We start from the raw sequence: 18813 nt of genomic DNA, 5'->3' as shown, positions 1-18813 counted from the left end.
ATTTTGTTGTTTTAGATAATTTTTCATGGGTTATACTATCTATTGTATCAGCCTTATGTCTCTTTTGATCTTTGTTGACATCCTTTTGTAATTTTTTGCAAACGCACTGAGATAAAGTGCCACTCTATTGCATTTCAGGATCTTGGACATCTTTGTGTTTTGTTGTACTCACACTACATTATAAAATGCCTTGGGGGGTTTTATGTTGGCCATATTCGCCATCTTTCTTTGTCAAGTGAGTGTTCCTTCCATGACATTAGCCTCATGATGTGTCGATAGCACGTGCCAGTATAGGTGTTTGTACTTCTTTTGCACTCTCGATGTTCCTAGTTCTTTCTGCACGAGATATTGCATTCAATTTCAATGTTCATGTCTTTTCATGTCTTACCTCTCAGCATTAGAGGGGGGTTATGTTGGTTCCATTGCTTTCTTGGTTCGATGGAGTGAGCTATGTATTCAATATTTGATTCTATGTACTAGGCGATTGCAGTGGTTGTATACCTATACATTTCAGTGAGATGAATCATTTACCATATAGACATTCTTTCATTCCTATTTTTGGAGGCCATGAAGATACCTTCCATCTTTGATTGATCAGCTCTTTAGACTTGGTCTTCTCTACCTCATCATATTCTATATAGTGGAGGTTCTTCAAATCAGCAGTTTGGCAATTTTTGCAGTTTCATGCTTCAGCGGTGTTCTTCACAATCATCTTTTGTTCCAATCTTCTGGAACATTCTTTCCATCTCTTTGTGGAGTAGGGTTTTTCCCATGTGATTTTTTCTATTTCTCCTCTTTACAAAGATTTGATTGTGCTTGGGTACCTCATCAGGCCTTGTTGCCGGGACCCAATTTGCTTTCAGTAGTAGTTTCTAGGTTTTAACTACTCCCTAAGTTTATCTTAAGGGGGGCTGTTAGAGTAATAAGATATTGCCCTATTAATTTAATTATTAAGTCACTTATTATTTCTAGTTTATTTAAGCTAAACTTTAGGCATATAATAATTAATTATTATCATGCAACCTAGGTTTTACCCTGTTAGGGTTTTGATCTCCTTTTATAAGGATTGATCTCTTTGTAATTTTATTCATTCACTTTTGATAATAGCAATTTCTCTTTTTGCTCATCAAGAATGTCTCATCTGTGGATCTGGGAATTCCAACCTCCATAGCTTTCTCTTCTCTCTTTTTGTGATAGGTGTTTGCATGCAGGTAATTCTTGGGAGCTATGGGGTTGATCTTTCATCAACTTCAACAAATTTTACCTTAGATCTGCCTTTACCAATAACCGGGTCTTTTCACATTCAAATCAGATCTCGAAAATTTCAATCCTCCAAAATATGACGTCCTAGCAAATAAATTGTTTGCAAAATCTGCTCATGCCATTGAATTTTGACCTTGAATTGCCTTGCCAACTCGCCAAATAAAATCGCCAAGCTGAAGAAGAAAATCACAGCCCTTGGAGGAAAAAATCAGATTTCAAAATTGTTGTCAATCTCACAAAAATTAAGCCTCCTCACCACAAATTCAACCTACGGCAGAAATTGCCCAACTTGCCAAAATTCGGATTTGCTCCTCCAAATCGCCTTAGGGCAGAAATCGCCCAACCAAGGAGGGAAAAATCGCTATCGAAGAAGGAAAAATCAGGCCCCAAAAACTGCCTTAGTTGGAAATTCGCTCCCTAGAAGGAAATTGCTCCAACTTGCAAGAGGAGGTGGAAAGAATGAATGAGGAAATAAGAGGGGGGAAACCCCTCTTATACCAAACTTTTTGTCTCTCCAAGTGGGCCGACCTACCTGGAGGGAAACAAAATTAAGTTAGTCCCTTAATTAATGGCCCAAATTTAAATGCAATATTAGAATTACTTAGCCCTATAGTGAAATTGGTCCATTTAATTGTCAGTTTGATCCGAATTTGCAAAATAGAAACAAGGTAAGCCTAGGAGATGTCAAAATTTTCATTTAACAATGCCTTGGTAATTAAAATATCATTAAAATCAAATCTAGCAAGCCAAAATCGATTTTCAATTCCAAATTACCAATTTCCTTTAACATTTATAAAATCCTCTAGGCAAAATTTCAACCAAATTAATGTGATTTTGCAATTTAGTCCACTTTCAATTTTGCAATACAATTTCAATTTTTTAACACAATAAATCCTTTTCCCGGCAATCAAAATTCAAACTCCAATTTTCAATTTCACTATCAAAAAATTTCTTTTTCACTGAAAAAATTCAAGATTTTCCAAAACAACTAAATCTAACAAATTCATTTTGAAAATACTCAAGCTTATACAATTATTTCAAATTTTCAAAAAAAATCCGTTTAAGTTCAAAATTTGCAAATTTATCTTGCCAGATATCGTTTAAACCATTGAAAAAAATGTTGTTGAATCCTGCTTGGCCTAAGGATGAAATTACATGCTCCAAAAAATCAAGTTTAGCACCGGGTAAAAACAAACCAAATCCCTTCCTAGCCCGAGGCGTCCGAGGTGTAAAAATTGTCAATTTGAAAACCTCTGGACAACTCCAAATCTTGCTAAAGCAACTGAAAATTTTCCAACACCATGAAAATTGCCAAGGCTTGCCCGAAAAAAGGGGGTCCTCAAAAAATTCTAGGGCGATGATGTGAAAACCTCACAACACAATCGACGAATGATCTTTTTCCTTGAAAGTTTCTCTCATTTGTTTTCCTTCTCGACATACTTTGCAAATAGTATTGTTTGGTTTGTATAGTCTCAATAGATCTCTAACAGCTTGTGAGGAACTAGTCCTCACCAAGTTGTCAAAGTCAATGTGACACATCTTTCTATGCCAAAGCCAACTATCAACAATCCAAGATATCAAGCATTCTTTGATAACTCCTTCTAATTGATACATTTTCTTGCCTTTCCTCTTGCTGATTGCAATCAACTCGTCAGATCTCTTCCTAATCTAATAACACTCATTCTTGAAAATGACATCATAACCATTTTCACACATTTGTCCAATGCTCAATAGATTACAATACAAACCCTTCAAAAAGTAAACATTATCTATGTAATTATTTCCTTCAAAAGTAATTGAACCTCTGCCAACAATATAAGTAGTTTTGTCATCACTGAATCGAATAGGACCACCAACATATTTTTCAATTGTAACAAATTTTTATTATTCATTTTATTGTAGTGCTAGTTAATCACAGGCAAACTGTTAGATCTATTGCCTTCCCAACCATAGATGATAAGCTCTTATCATCACCCCCAACACATTTTGTTTTTTGCACATCGCAGAATTTTATTCCATATTTTCTATCTTCAAGAGAGGAAGATTAATCTTCCTTTATACCAATCAAGTGGGATTCACGAAGGGCACCGCCCTTCCAAAGTTTGGGCCCCCAATTAATATAATAATTATTATATAATATTATAATAATTGTATTATGTAATTATATTAATAATGATATAATATTTACAACATAATATAATTACATAAATAAAAATATTTTCTCACAATAATATAATAACTCTATTGTGGATATAATTATTATATTATTAATCACAATAATTATATTATTACAACCTTTATGTTTACCATATCGGCCTGAAGGAATCCGACCATACCTACAATAACATTAACACTACCTCTTAGCTAGGGAGGGATCCTTCATGATAACTTCAAAGTTATAATGTCCAACATGGCTACTCCTAGAGGGTGGCTTCATCATGGCTATTTTGCTGAATTGAAAAGAAAACAAGCACAATTGCTCATCACAAAACCACTCAACGTGATGTTGACATGACATTCACCATGGCTACTCCCAAAGGATGAACAAGCACAATCATGGGATTTGTTCCATGACATCCATCGTTACTATTTATAGAGGGTGGATTCATCATGCTTGCTTGCAGAGGATGGAAAAACTCTTATACCTCAAACTTCTCTCGAAGAAGAGTGCATTACCTTGCCTGAAAGTGGTTCCACCATACCTACTCACTGAGGGTGGGCAATGAGGGCTTGCACCTTAGACTTCTCCCAAAGAAGAATACATTATCACCTTGCCTACTTGCAGAGGGTGGTTCTGACATACCTACTCGCATAGTGTGGAAAATGAGGGCTTGCACCTCAAGCTTTTCCCAAATAATAATGCATTACCACCTTGCCTACTCGTGCAGGTGGTTCCACAATACCTACTCAAGAAGGTTGGGCAATGAGGGCTTGCAACTCAGACTTCTTCTAAAGAAGAATGCATTACCACCTTGCCTACCCGCAAAGGGTCGTTCTACCATACCTACTCCCTCTAAACCAATACAACCAAGATCCTTGAAGATAGCGTAAAGTATATCCTTCAAGCTCAAGTTCTTACATAGACCTCCTGACCTCTTCGTCCAAGGTTGCCTCTAATAGATTGACACACTCCCGCTGAATCTAGTATCAACCTTAAAACAACCAGTTTTCCCCGGGTCTTAATTAACAACTAACATACTCATAGAAATATCGTTATTACTTCAATATCATAGGAAGACAGTTATATCAGTCATGTTCATGTGACTGAGACTTACCGTTAAAATCAGTTAGACAAAATTTCTTAACTAAGAACTTTAAACACCATCAATGAGTTTACCAAAGAAATTAAAATCCACATACCGTGAAATTTGAACCGATAAATCATTGTAAGAAGGCTTCTGCAATCACTCAGATTAATCCACAAATACCACTATAACAAAATCATATAACGACTACCAATCAATACCGCTATATCAAAATCACATGATGATTACTATTAAATACCACTATATAAAATTAGGGCATCACAAACCACCGTATTCAATTAGGGCTTCAAATACCACTGTATCAGTTAGGGCTTCAGTTACCACTAATTCAATTAAGGCTTCAGATACCACTGTATCATTCATTTCCTTCCGATTGCTTAACTGTGTCAATAACTCAAGATTAGAAGCTATGCTTATGTTTGATAATCATATTAATGTAAAACAATCCATAAATCTATCTCTCGCATCTAGATGTAAAATAACTGTAATGATGAAATAATTCTATTAATCTTACCTTCTTGCATAAACATTATAAAAGTAACAATACCTGTTTCTGACAACAATTGAATGTATAGCTTATCTTTGTCTGTTGTACGTCCGACAACTTGGGGAGAGATGAAACATTGCCAGGGGCTTAACCACCCAACCTCAGACCTCAACTTACTCCCCACACAATCTCCAATGAGAAAGGCCCTCCCTACCCGGAAGTGGACTTGGAACATCTGTCATCTACTAAGCATCTTGGTATTTAAACACTCCATTCAGCTTGACAGCAAGAAGATACAATTAATAGGATCATACATGAACTATTAAATAATTCAAACTAAAAATGATAAACATTGTTATGTCACAACTGATACTGTTTCGTGTTATTGCAGATTCCTTTCTCTCACCTCGTCACCCATTTCCTTGGCTACACAATCGGGTGAGTCCCAGGTGTTCGGAATTCTCAGAATCAACTGGTTCTTTCTGTTGATTCTCAACTGTTTCATAATTAACATTTATTCCAGCTTATTGCAATATGTGATTACATGATTATGTTTTTTTTAAGATTTCAGAATTGATTGTTGATTCTAATAACCATTGGCACAATTCATTTATGGTTCCATATTATGGTTACTTGGCTATCATTTGCCATGAACGAAGCTAATTTTAAAGAAGTTCAATCGATAAAATCAAACAAGATATCATCATGACAAATGCTAAAACTTGCTGTTATGAAATTCAATGTTATTATACCTTTTATACAAGGAAAATCAAATTGGAAATATTGTTTTCGGGTATTTTACAAAACCTGGACAAATTGATGATATTGTTATGCTGAACCCTTGGCTACTTCGCTGCACCTTACTTGCAAGGATCAAGTCTCAGCTCCTACCAAATATCACTCTCGATTCCTGGCAGGTGTAATCACAGTGTGCATTTGAAACCAACATCTCCAGCAAGAACATTATATAGACAACTTGCAACAAGGAAGATATTGTCAAAAATTTGTAGAGATCTTGAATGAAGTTGTAAAGATTTAACTAGTGAATGAAACTGGAAAACTAAGAGCAAAAGGAATAAGGACAAAATTTAATGGAGGAATCCGATTTGATAAAGGAAGCCGATTGAGAAGATAATCGGTGCTTTTGAAAAGGATCCTTGCCTTCTTCTCACGGCTTCAGCAATGATAACAATGTACGGCAGACTTGAAGCAGAGTATTGATTTGAAATGGAGTCGCTATTAACAAGGAAAGATATTGATTTTAAAAAGAACGGGAATGAAAATATATACCCTCCCCGACTCCTCTCATGGCTCCCATATTAAGGAACGAGCCATGACTTCTTGACTCCCATCGGTTTTCAAGATTATAAACCATTCGATTTCCAAATGTTTTAATTCGATTAAACCAAGGAAGAGGAAAAGAAAATTTAAATGGTTGGAAGATAAAGTTGGAAAGATTATAAGACAATTCAAATTTGCCAAATATTAAATTGATTTTCATGCCAAGTGTTAATTAGTTAAAAGCAAGAATATTAAAATGGAAAGAATAGAGTTGGATGATTATAATTCGAATATTATAATTCAAATGTTATTATATTTATCTATGTACATGTAAGCATCACTTTATTAAATTATTATAATATAATGGTGCCAAATTATTTTTATATCTATATGCACCTATATAGATATCTCTATTATAATAATAGGGTGAAAGATCATATTAAATCCTTTGAGGTATGTTTTATAATTCAATTTAATTATTTTAATTAAATAATTTTTTTAAATAGCTCATGCGGGTCCCACAGATGTATCATGTTTTCAAGTTGCTAGTTTCTCAACCCATTTGCCCAGTGATGGTGATGCTCCTGCCCAATTCTTTTCTGACAATGCTTCCACCCCTTCGACATGCTTCCTACAAGGAAATTCTCCATAGTTAAATTATATTATCATAATAAATTATTTAATTATAAATAATCACAACAGTTAACCATCTTCTCAATTCCATGAATTCGTGATTAATGATCAACTATCATGTTATCTTCATTTGAAATTATAACGACCATCTTACCATTTTCACAGGATCATAACAAATTAAACTACCAACTGACTTCATGTGAACCTCAGCGGCTATATTTTAAATTTGGTCAAAAATTGGGATGTAATAAACCTTCTAACAACAAATGCAAAGTGATAAACACAGACACGTTCAAGCAGTAGGAACAGACAAATCTAGTGTAGATTCAGCCACAGTCACGGCAATAGTCACAAATGCATGTGGGGCAGTGAGGTCAGGTACTAAGGATAACATAGTCACACTCCCAAAGTGTACTGCAACAACCATATCTCAACGGTCTCAACACATTCCTTCACATTCTAATGCAGGCAAGCCAACAATCTCAGCCTCACATATCATGTCAACCAACATCACAAACATTCGATCTCACATACCTATATAGGTTGGAATATAATATGTACTCTTGTTGATGATTAAATTCACAGCTTGGCTTTTGCTATAAGTGGATGTTTGCTACAAAATCCCAGGTAGAGTATTTCTCCTAGGAGCATAGGCATGACAAAAACCAACTTCATGTGCATTAAAATATGTTATTCAGTATTATGGGAACAAATGGTCTTCAAAAGCGTAAAGACACTACACAGTGTAAAAAAGGCTAATGTTTGTTACTAAAGTGAAAATTGCACGCAGGCCTATACAAATGGATGAGCCCACAGAAATGAAAACTTTGATTCCTTAAGCTTTCACGACTACTTTTTGTAATTCTCTTGTTATCCTCCAAGAGTCAAACTCGAGCTAGACTTCCACAATATCAATCACAAGTAAATAAGAAACTTTAAGCACAAGTTCTTGGAGCTCCAGTTTGCAAAAATTGAATGCACACTGACCCAACTAACACATGCTCAACAAATCATATTAGCCAAATGTCTGGTATGCTATTGTTAGCATCTAGTCTTTTTTGTATTAATAGTTCTGTCTTCTCTGAAACGCAGCTAGTGAATATCACAAATGTTGCCAATGTGAACCAATCTGATAATTGCGAATAAAATTTTATTTTCAAATGTGCTTTTCCAAACACGATTCCTTCTCTAGTAATTGTCAAACTGCAGGTTGGGATGAAACTCTTAATCCACATGTACAGTAATGTTACTTGACCAAAACAAAACTCTCTTCTTTTGTATTCTTCAATTTATAGAAGTGTTTAGGGGACCAAGACCTTATTTTATACCATGCCAATAAGAATACAATAAATCACAACAAGAGGATTAATTAATAGGCACACTACTTTCTCAAAGCTTATGTTTGATTTCTCGTGTCCATATACTATGGCAGAGTCAATCCATGGACAATGGAGTGTTTAATGCGGAAAAGCAACATAAAAAACAAGAGTACTACAAAGGCTAGAATTAGAGGCCAGAATACAAAGTTCAATCTTCCTACTTGTTACAAAGATATGTTACCCACTCTAATACAGTGAATGATTATAGGATAACCCTGTGTGCTACCAAAGGTCTTTACACCTTGTGTACATGTACTATTTTGTTCAGACATATTTTTGAAACTATGTTGCAAATCTCCTTACACCTACAATGATAAATACACGCACTCCTTGGTATGGTGAGGACTCGATCACTACTCAATTTCGCATTTAGTTTGTAGTGATGCCTTACTTGGACGACCAAAAGAACCAAGCATTCCATGGAGTCTTAGAGTTCATGCTACTACTGGTGCTTTCACAAAGACAATCATTTTGCTTGAAGAAGACTTTGAAATATATATACACTTCAGCAAATATAATCTCCACAATGACCAAACATTAAAAGTGCTATTAATATTTATTGCTTTTGCGGGAAATAAATTTTATTCCCTAATATAATAATATGCATTGTGCTTGCATAATGATATATTATTCGAATGACATGGCAATGACAAACCAATATTCCCTCAATGATTTCTCATCATTGTCCACAGTGGTTGTTTCTAGATAATCATTGTGAATATGCATCCCCCACTATTCTAATGCTGAACAACAAACTAAAATTTGCACATCCAAATTCAAACCATATGCACATCCATTTTTGTCTTTTCCTTTTAGCAATTAAGAATTACTATAACCATAGATGGAGTTGCCTTCCAGCTCAATTCTATTGGCTTGTCATGGATATAGTTGATCATTGATCTCTAATGCATATTCCTTATCCAATACCTTCATCTAGAGTCGCAAGAATAACCCATTTTGTACTCAACATGTCGGCAAGAGTTATAACGGTAAAAGTTACATGGTCTCCAACAGTGACTTATCGTCCAATGTTGGCGATTTGCCATGATTCCTCACAAAATCAGAAATCTAGGAACCTTTTATTTCGTGATTAAATGTGGCTCTGTCAATTGAACAAGTGCCCCTTCAGAAAGAAAACCTTAATATACCCGACAATTTGCATTGAAGTCAAATTTGAGCTTTCTGATTATTTCCCAGCAAATGATGATCATCTTGTTCATGATCTAGCTAATAAACGAGTTCTGAAACCTCACAAGCCTGGTAGGGAATCCAATCAACATGGTAGTGCTCATTAACCGCAGGTAAACCATCAAATCTATTGCCTTCCCAACCATAGACGATAAGCTCTTATCCTCACCCCCCAGCAAACTTCATGTTTTGAACATTGCAGAATTTTATTCCATATCTTCTATCTTTAAGGGAGGAAGATTAATCTTCCTTTATACCACTCAAATGGGATTAAAGGGAAGCCACCCTTCTAAAGTTTGGGCCCCCAATTAATATAATCACATAATATAAAAATATTATCTCACAATAATATAATAATTATATTATTGATAGAATTATTATATTATCAACCACAATAATCAATATAATTATTTTATCACAACAATTATATTATTACAACCTTTACGTTAACTATGTCGGCTTAAAGGAATCTAACCATAGCTACAATAACATTGACATTTATCTCCAATCATATGATGAGAACAACCACTATCAATCAGCCACTCATTCTTATTCCTTCTAATAGTTTCAACATCATTTGCCTTAGCACAAATATCATAAATGTAAATTTTAGCTTAGTGTCTTCCTCTACTTCAACAAAAAATAGACAATCTTCACCATCCGACTCATAATCCGAAATACTGGCATCCTCATTCACATAATAAGCCTTTTTATTGACTCCTTCAAACTTTTGTCTAGGACCCCTTTCCGAACATGTAGTAGCCAAATGACCAATGTTACCACACCTAAAGCAATTTACAGATAACATAGCTTTGTATTTTTTGGTAACTTTCCTCAACCTTCTTGCAAAATTAGCTTCAAATTCTTCTTCATCTTCATCATCCTCGAGTTCTTCCTCACCATTTGCTCCTTTGAAAGTTGTCTCAAATTTTCTCTTGTTGGTGCTAGATTTTCTCAAGCTCAAAAGCCAACAAAATACCAATCGATTGTTCTTTGGTAAGTGTTTGTGCATCATACACTTCTTCAATAGTCGAAACCTTATCAGATTGTTCTTTGGTAAATGTTTGTGCATCATACACTTCTTCAATAGTCGAAACCTTATCATTGTAATTGTCAGGTAATGTCATCAAGATCTTCTCCATAAAGTCTTCATTGGTTATATTGTCACCTTGATCCTTGATTTCATTAACTGCACTCTCAACTCTCTAAAAGTAACTCTTGATACCTTCACCACCTTCCATTTTAAGATTCTCATAATGTTTCTTAGTAGTCAACTTCCTAGATAATTTTACATTTGGATTTCCTTCATAGATCTATTTTAACTTTTCTCATACTTCATAAGCAATCTTAAAAGAAATAACTTTAAAGAGTTCTAATTTAGATAAAGCACTAGTAATAGCATTCCTTGCCTTCTCATTTCCCTCTTATGCTTCAATCTCATATGTTGTCTACAAGCTATTTGGAGGGAACACATACGATGTATCAACATGCTTCCAAGTTTTGTAACTTCCAACCGATACCAGGTATTGTTTCATCTATTCTTTCCATGAACTGTAATCTGATCCATCAAACATAGGGATATTCAATATGTGTGCCACCAGATCTGCATCAAGCGGTTAAGCTCCAAACCAAGGAACCAAGTTCTGATACCTATTGTTGAATAGGCTGAATAACTAAGAGTGGGGTGAGTCATTCCCGCACAACCAAGAAAACTTTTCCAATTGTCAATACACTTTACATGCATCCACTGCTACTTAAAACTTTTGGTTAAAGCACAACAATACACCATCAAAAGATAAGCATTAATAGCACAAGTACATTGACACAATGATCACCAAATTTATATGTGGAAAACCCAATTTGGGAAAAACCACAAAGAAGTTAATTCTCATGAAATGTATAACAACATCGATTAAGGTGGCATGGAATAGGTGATTTATTACAACAAGGCTAATTACCTAAACAAAGGGTATTGTTGGTAGGCTAACTACCTGAATATCCAAGCCCCGAATATAAAAAGGTTCACTGCCAACAGAATGTAAAGTGAAACCAAAACAGAGTATAGCATCAGGCCTATGCAAATTCCAGTTAAAACTAAATTGTAGTGGTATGACATTGGGAAAGGTTTGGTTAGTGTTTCTCAACAGCAAAGGTGTAGCATTGTATCACGGGTGAAAGTATTCTATAGATTTATCAAAGAGTCAAAATCATAGGTGTACTAATTTGATAATGGAGGTATTGTGAAAAAGGTACCAAAGCCTGATACTTCCAAGGGGCAATACTTAGTCCATTTCATTGTGCTCTAGTTCTTGTAAATTTTTGAAACAAATTCAACAGTATAATTTGTTTGAGAAGAAGAATTTAAATAAGCTTCTAATCATAAGTTAACTGTTTAAAGTTATAATAATTATTAACTAAATTTTCTTATTTAACTTAAACTTTTAATAGTAAAAGTGAAAAGGTAAACCCCCAAGTGAGAACATTTGGTAGTCGTTTTGACACCTAGCAGTTTCTACTTGTAAAGTAAAGTGGAAACTTACCCTATTTCAACGATATTAGCACTTAACAGAAACAGCTACACACATTAAATCTAATGTCAATCAATATTAGCTATCAAATTATATAGTGTGTACCTAGCATATAATATAAATTTGTTGAACTGTTGTTACTTAGATCAAAATAAATAAAACAGAATTAGGAATGCTTGTGTTAGTTAATGGAATTAGTAGCCGATTAATGCTATCAAGATGCAAATTATTTTGGATTGAACTAAAGTATTGTGTGAGATTGGCATCATTAAAGTGAGTGGAGTCTAGTGACAATCACAACATTGTTTTCTTATTCTGTTTGAAGCTTTTGATGCCATTCTTTCTTCTGTCCCTTTTGTAGAGGATACTATACTTTACATAGGCTAATCTCCATCACCATTATTGTTGCTCAATTTTACATTTGGCATGCCATGCTTTGCACCATTTTCTGACTTCTTCCTAATGTTAGCTTATGTTTTGTTTAATCATCTATCGATTGAATCTTAATCTGCTATTGTTCTTCAATCTTTGTTGTATCTAGTTGTTGTGGTACTTCAATGCGTTTAAGTCCTGCTTGTCAAGGCATGCCATAAGTCTGAAATTCAAACTCAAGGTATAATCTTGAACAGTCTCCAGTTAGGTAAACAATTAATACAACACTGCCATTTGACGTAGTAATCACTTTAATCCTTCCAGAGGTTAAATTCAAAATGAAGTATTTTTACAAAACAATCCCATATTTTGATATGTCCCTACAAGCTACAAACTATTAGACCTCCACATCCAAGCATTCATGATCTTCCATTCAGCTGTCAACCACAAGTAAGGGATCTTGTAAATAAGAATGCCTGTGGATGACCTTAGAAGATGGGATGACCTCACGTGATAGGAATGGAGTTAGATGGCAGGAATCTAGAATGATGACTGGTTTATTGGAAGAGTAGGGATCATAACCAGATGCAGTAACAGAAAAGTAATGCTCCCCGACTGATTTGAAATGGCAAAATACTTATTTTTTCTGAAGACTTTCTGATTTCTGATTTTTTCCTTTTCCTGAGTTTCACAAGTTTTCTAAAAAGATTATTTGCAATGTAAATGCTCAAGAAAAAATGCTATGAATTAATAATTCCGAACACAAAGCAAAAAAAAAACCAAATTCAATTTCATTTCAAGGAACCCAATAACAGGCCCAAACATCAGTGACAGCCAATGATATATATTCTAGAAATACTGAAGTAGGGTTTTATTTGCAATAATTGAAAACTGAACATACCATCTTCAACACCCAATCGGAATAATGAATAATTTTCTGATAGATAGGATGATTTAGATAAATCAGTACGATCTGAAGTAACAGAAGCAATTCTGATCTGTATATGTTCTGAAAACCACAAAGTCACCTCCTAAAATGATTATACTTGCAGGTAGTTTGGTGTGGCTGTTTGTAGATGTACATTAAACTTCTGTAGCGACTGCAAATAGATTTCTTCAACTGATTATGCTCCCTGAAATCTATGCTCTTACTCATCTTAGATTTGAAACTTTGTCAAACTGATTATTGAAGCACAAAGTGAATTCTGAAATTAATTCACCAATATCTGAATTGAAGCTCATATGCAACCTCTGATTTGAAGCCACCAGCATATTATGTCCTTGGGTGATCTTTCACACCTAGATCAGTGAAGATTTTTGTCTTCTCAAATATTTCTGGTCCTGTCAAACCCCAACTGTGAGAGCTCTGGAGTGCCAAAGATGAACTCTCCAAAATAATTTCCCAATAGTGCCAAATAAATTCACTTTTCTCTTTTTATGTCCTCAACATGGGCACCCTAATTAGGGTTGCAACATTTTAATTTTTTCTACTCAATTTAAAGTTCTTCCCACTTTGTTAAATATTCTTCAGATTCCTCCTTGGGCGTCCATATTTTTCCCATTTATGACTTTTAATGAAGTCACTTTATTTTAAAGTTACTTTATAAAGTAACTTTAATTTATTAAATTTAAAATATTAAAGTCAGCTATAGAAATAATCTTTTTCTTTTTATTCTGGAACCATCATCTGACCTTTCCAACTGAAAACTGATGTTGCACCTGGTCCCCGAGTGATGTTCAAACATAGCAGGGCCACTGTGAATCTCCTAAAAATAGAAAACTATCTCAAATCATCTAGAATGGGTCATAACACCTAGATCATTTCTATGTCTCTTAAAAAATAGAAAATAGGGATTCTCCTAAGAAATAGGAAACCGTGTCTGCATATCTAAAATGGCTTGTAAAGCCTCCTAAAAATGGGGATCCCCTCTAAAATCTAGGAAACTATCTCCAATCATCCAAAACAGCTCGCAAAGCCTTTTGCCATTCTCCTCCAAAAAATTAGGCCCCCTCCTAAAATTTAGGAAACTATCTCTGACCCCTGGCGATGTCAGACACACTCCTAAAATGCAGTTAGAAGATGTCCAATGTAAATCTGCAATCCCTGGATGAGTTTCCGATCTGTCTCATTGGCCTACACAACCCCGTTGATAGGCCAATCCCTAGAAAATATCTGATGTTCGGGAAGGGTCGAAAATGGGAACATTACAAGAAAGCAGTATATCACCAAAACCCAGAGACATGGGTCGAAAGATATATGTCAACATTACTTCTGCTTATTGCAAAATGAGTTATCAACATCATTTGATCACCTTCTAGTATTGGTTTTGGTTTTCTCTCTCTCTCCCGTTTTTTGAGTAGCCAAAGGCCCTCTCCCTCAATCTTCAGGCCTTCTTCTCTGTCCAATTAGTTTGGATTCCCAAAACACGATACGGTTAGACCATGTACTACAGTAACGTATTTGAGGTCCGATGAGATCCAGCTATAAATGTGCATTTTACAGGAGTAGAGTATCTTCTACTTTGTTGTTTGTGCCTTTCATCACCTTCATCTATTCAACTTGTTATGCTCAACAGAGTCAGACTTGCTCAGATTTTGCTCAGTCAATTCCAATCTTGCTGCTCATATTTAGCCATGTATGTCCAATGTCCATCCTTAGTTACATACTTCTTAAGCTGTGTTTCTTTGTCTTCATCCTAGACAATTCTGTTCCTTTTTTATTCCAACCTAAAGGGTTGTCCTGATTTTTACAAGGCTATACAAAAGTTTGTGAGATAGCTCTATTTTTGGGTGAAGTATTTACGATTATTTCAAAAGAGACAGAATACTTCTCTTGTTCATTACACTGAGGTATTCCAAGCAAATCCCTGCTTCTAACCGTTGTGGAAGGCCCTGGAGATGCCATGAGCTCTATTATAAATCACCTATAATTTAAATTTGGTAATTTTGGATCCTCCTTTCCAAGCTTCTGTTATCATCCTAGCTACTTTGCCTCAGTCAGGTCACTAGCAATTTATTCCTTAAGCTTTGGCTCGGTTAATTTATTATTCTCATAGCCACAATCACTTGAGGGTTCTACTTAGGCACATTTTCACATTAGGTCACAGCTAGATCACTCCAAGTTCCAGCAATCACAACAGATTAGGATATTTCCTCTGAAGCTTAGGACAACTGTTCTGCTATTTCAGGCTGCATAGTAAAAATCCTTCTTGGTTGGTTTAGCATTTCTATTAATTGCTCTACTTCTCTTATTTTTTATTTCCTTATAATTGTGTATGTGCTACTTCCTTGCCCATGTGTACATATCTTAGCATTGGTCATCTTTGGAGATTGTTGTTGTCTTTCTTTCCCTCTTTCATTAATTATTAGGTTACATCAGTGTATGTCTATCTTGATCCTGTCACATTTGTTCTCCTTTGCAAGATTGATCCTTAGTACGTTTGAAGCCATTTTCTATTAAGTTCTTGCTTGGTTACCACTCCTTTATCTCATATCTTATCATTTTTAATATTGGTCAATAAACGAGGTTTTCTATGCTTGTTCATCTACTTTGGCCCAGAATTACGTTCCATCCTCACTGGTTTTGATTTGGCGATTTGAAATTAGATTAGCCTTTCCTTGTTCAAGAATTGTTTCCTGCACTTATATTGTTGATTTGTTTCATAATTTAGCTAAGCATCTCTAGTCATACTAAGTGTATACATTGATGTTGGATGCATAGTTACCAGATACTTTTCCTCTCCTGCCAGTTAAACGTACCTGCATAACAGACGCCAGATACCAATACCACACTCAAATACCATACCCATTTATAGCCCATGCTTAGTTCATATCCAATATGTTTTGGTTACAATACCAGACAATCAAGTGCTGTAATTGGTTTGGGGGTTATGAAAAGAGTTTCAAAAATAGCAAAATATAAAATAAAGAGTTTATTTTAATCACTAAGACACAAAACAAATATTATAAACTGAAATCATGAAACAAAATTCCCAGAGACTTGGGGACTTGGAGGGGATGTCTCCTTTTCTCTGTATTGGATAACCTGCTTTATTTGGTGCATATCAATTTAAAAGGTAATCCTTTTATTAAAAATATGCTATAACCCCTAAAATCTTGAAAAGAGACAGGATTATCATTGCAAATGTAACACATTATATTTAATTTTTAAAAATCTCAGCTGCTTCTTGTTAGTTTAAATTATTTTAATAACAACCCTCTGCACTGACCCTGCCATCCAAAAGTTTGGATAGAATTTTACCATTCCATTAACCTGTCCCCACATTCGTGCATCTTCCCACTCTCCAAACGTGGAGAAACACCAATTAAAACTATTAAAACCAAAGTACATATAACAAAACCTGCATCCCCTGTATGGGACATTTCTGGGACTTCGGGACTTGAGCAAACCATCACCTCACAGAACCACCACTTCTGCCACCTCCATGGGGGGCACCGCTAGGTTGCTTTCTATATGGCACATGCCATTACATACTAGTTGTAACCTTTAACTCTAAAAAATGAGTTTGCCTTTGCAACCTTTAACCCTAGAAAATGAGTTTGCCTGTCATTGGTTACTCACACAGATGTTAACTTGCAGATTTTGCCTTAAATTTCAATTAGCCTCAATTTGTATAACAGCTCCACTACCCCAATCATCCCCTCAGCCATCCCAAAACTTAAGCCCTTGGTCCCCCATCCCCACATCCCCGCCTCCCCTATTAGGAAACTCCATGGAACTATGTAAGTAATTGATAATATGTATATTTTAAAATTTGATGTATCTTGCTGTATTTAATAATTTTTAGCATTGCCATGAATAATTGAGAACAAGTATATTGTTACATTTGACGTATCTAGCAGTATTTGTATCAATGATTTAGAAAATTCACCGCATCCATTTCTATACAACTCCATATGGACATCATATATATGCTGGAAAAGATTCAATCGCTCCATGGTGTGAAGCTACAGAGGAAAGCAACTTGATTAGGCTATCTGGGTGAGCTCTAAAAAGCCTGACTCTCAGCCCTATAACTTGTACTTTGATGTAAATCTTTTGGTGGAAAGTTAAGCAACCTTAATAGAAGTGTGAACAATGTATCAACTCCCTATTGATATTAGTCTTACCTCTTACATAAAAATTTTATTTCGTCAGGTTTCTGTCTATTCGTATAATTATGGAATACATAATATCAGGTCTAGGAAAAGGGAAAAGAAAGAACAAACTAATTCATAAACTAAAGGTGCCTAGTATGCATGCAGAAATAAATAGTACACACAAAAGCATTGGGTATAAGAGACTAGAACGTTATAATAAAGGAAGTTATTGCAAGAAGCATAAAAAAACTTACTTGCACTTCATGTTTAGGCTTCGTTTTGAGACGAAGGCAATCAAAGACAGCACTCCATTTCTCAAAGCAGGTGTCAAATGTTCCATACCTATAATATTGTTTCATCTGATAAACAGGAGCTGTCAACAACATTCAATTGTAAAATTTAGATTCGTAATTTTCCAGAAACTCTATACCCGATATTTCTCATTCAAATTACTGAAGCATTTTGTCAAACAATTGCCATACACATTTCTAGAGATGCAAACAAAACCATCCACTGGCTATATCTACCATTCTTTTTCTTTGCCACAACAAATAGCAATAGGAAAACTAAATTCGAACCCTAAATTTACTTTCTTAATGTTTAAAAGAAAGGGAAAATAAATTACAGTAACAAAACCATAGTTCGTCGAAACGTTCAGTGCAGGAAAGGTTTCTTTTGGGTACCGAAGAAACCAATCCTTCGTCGTCTGCCGCCATGCTTGAACACGAATAAAGCTCAGTGAATACGATTTAAAATGTTGTTTGAATTTTATTCAACATGTTTGAGTAGCAATTGATAGAGACTCACTGAACGGTCTTCTTGTTGAAGGAAAATAACAATTTACTAATGACTTTCCTAAATTAGTTACGCCTACAAGCCTAATTATTGCGTCATATATATATATATATAATATTTTTTGTTTTTTATATTCTTGTTTATTGATATCGTTTCTGGTTTATGTTGATTTTGATGTTCTTTTCTATTCATTTAGATTATTATTTTTTATTTACTTCTATCATTTTCAAGTGTTTAAATTTATTTTATTTTTTCTTATAATTTCTTCTTAGCTCATTTATCTTTGAATTTATTTTGTTATGTTCCTATTTTTTATTTATTTGTTGTCAATTTGCGTATGCAAGTGTCTTTCAAAAAAGAGTACAAAGAAGTCTCATATCACTTCAACATAAATCAACTAAAAAAATATGGCATAGATGGTGGACTATAAAACTCCCATTTCCTTTCCTTTTTTGATTGGTGTTTTCTTACATTTTGAAGAAAAAAAATTTAATCATATTTTTTAGGTGTTTTTTTGAGTT

At 34.7% G+C, this 18813-nt stretch overlaps 1 protein-coding gene across 9 annotated transcripts in view; it reads right to left on the bottom strand.

The window, feature by feature from the left end:
- The window catches only part of LOC149549482 (early meiotic induction protein 1), a 134383-nt gene extending 116021 nt beyond the window's left edge, over positions 1–18362 (bottom strand). For 2 of the 9 annotated variants that reach the window (XM_089792853.1, XM_089792852.1), the window contains exons 1-2: positions 18123–18353; positions 17752–17870 (exon numbers count right to left, since the gene is read on the bottom strand). In XM_089792853.1, coding sequence (XP_089648979.1) covers positions 17752–17870; positions 18123–18213 — 210 coding nt within the window. In that variant the 5' untranslated portion in view covers positions 18214–18353. Of the gene's footprint in view, positions 1–12690; positions 13079–17188; positions 17366–17751; positions 17871–18122 lie in introns of those variants that run through there. The other 7 variants (XM_089792851.1, XM_089792856.1, XM_089792849.1 and 4 more) reach the window with 6 other exon arrangements.
- Between the last annotated feature and the right edge of the window lie 451 nt (positions 18363–18813).

Source organism: Cupressus sempervirens, chromosome 7 (genome assembly GCF_028749045.1).
Source record: "Cupressus sempervirens isolate cs-2001-9-10 chromosome 7, ASM2874904v1, whole genome shotgun sequence".
NCBI classification, from domain to species: Eukaryota; Viridiplantae; Streptophyta; class Pinopsida; order Cupressales; family Cupressaceae; genus Cupressus; species Cupressus sempervirens.
The sequence above is the reverse complement of the archived record's forward strand: the minus strand, read 5'-3'. Positions and strand labels throughout refer to the sequence as shown.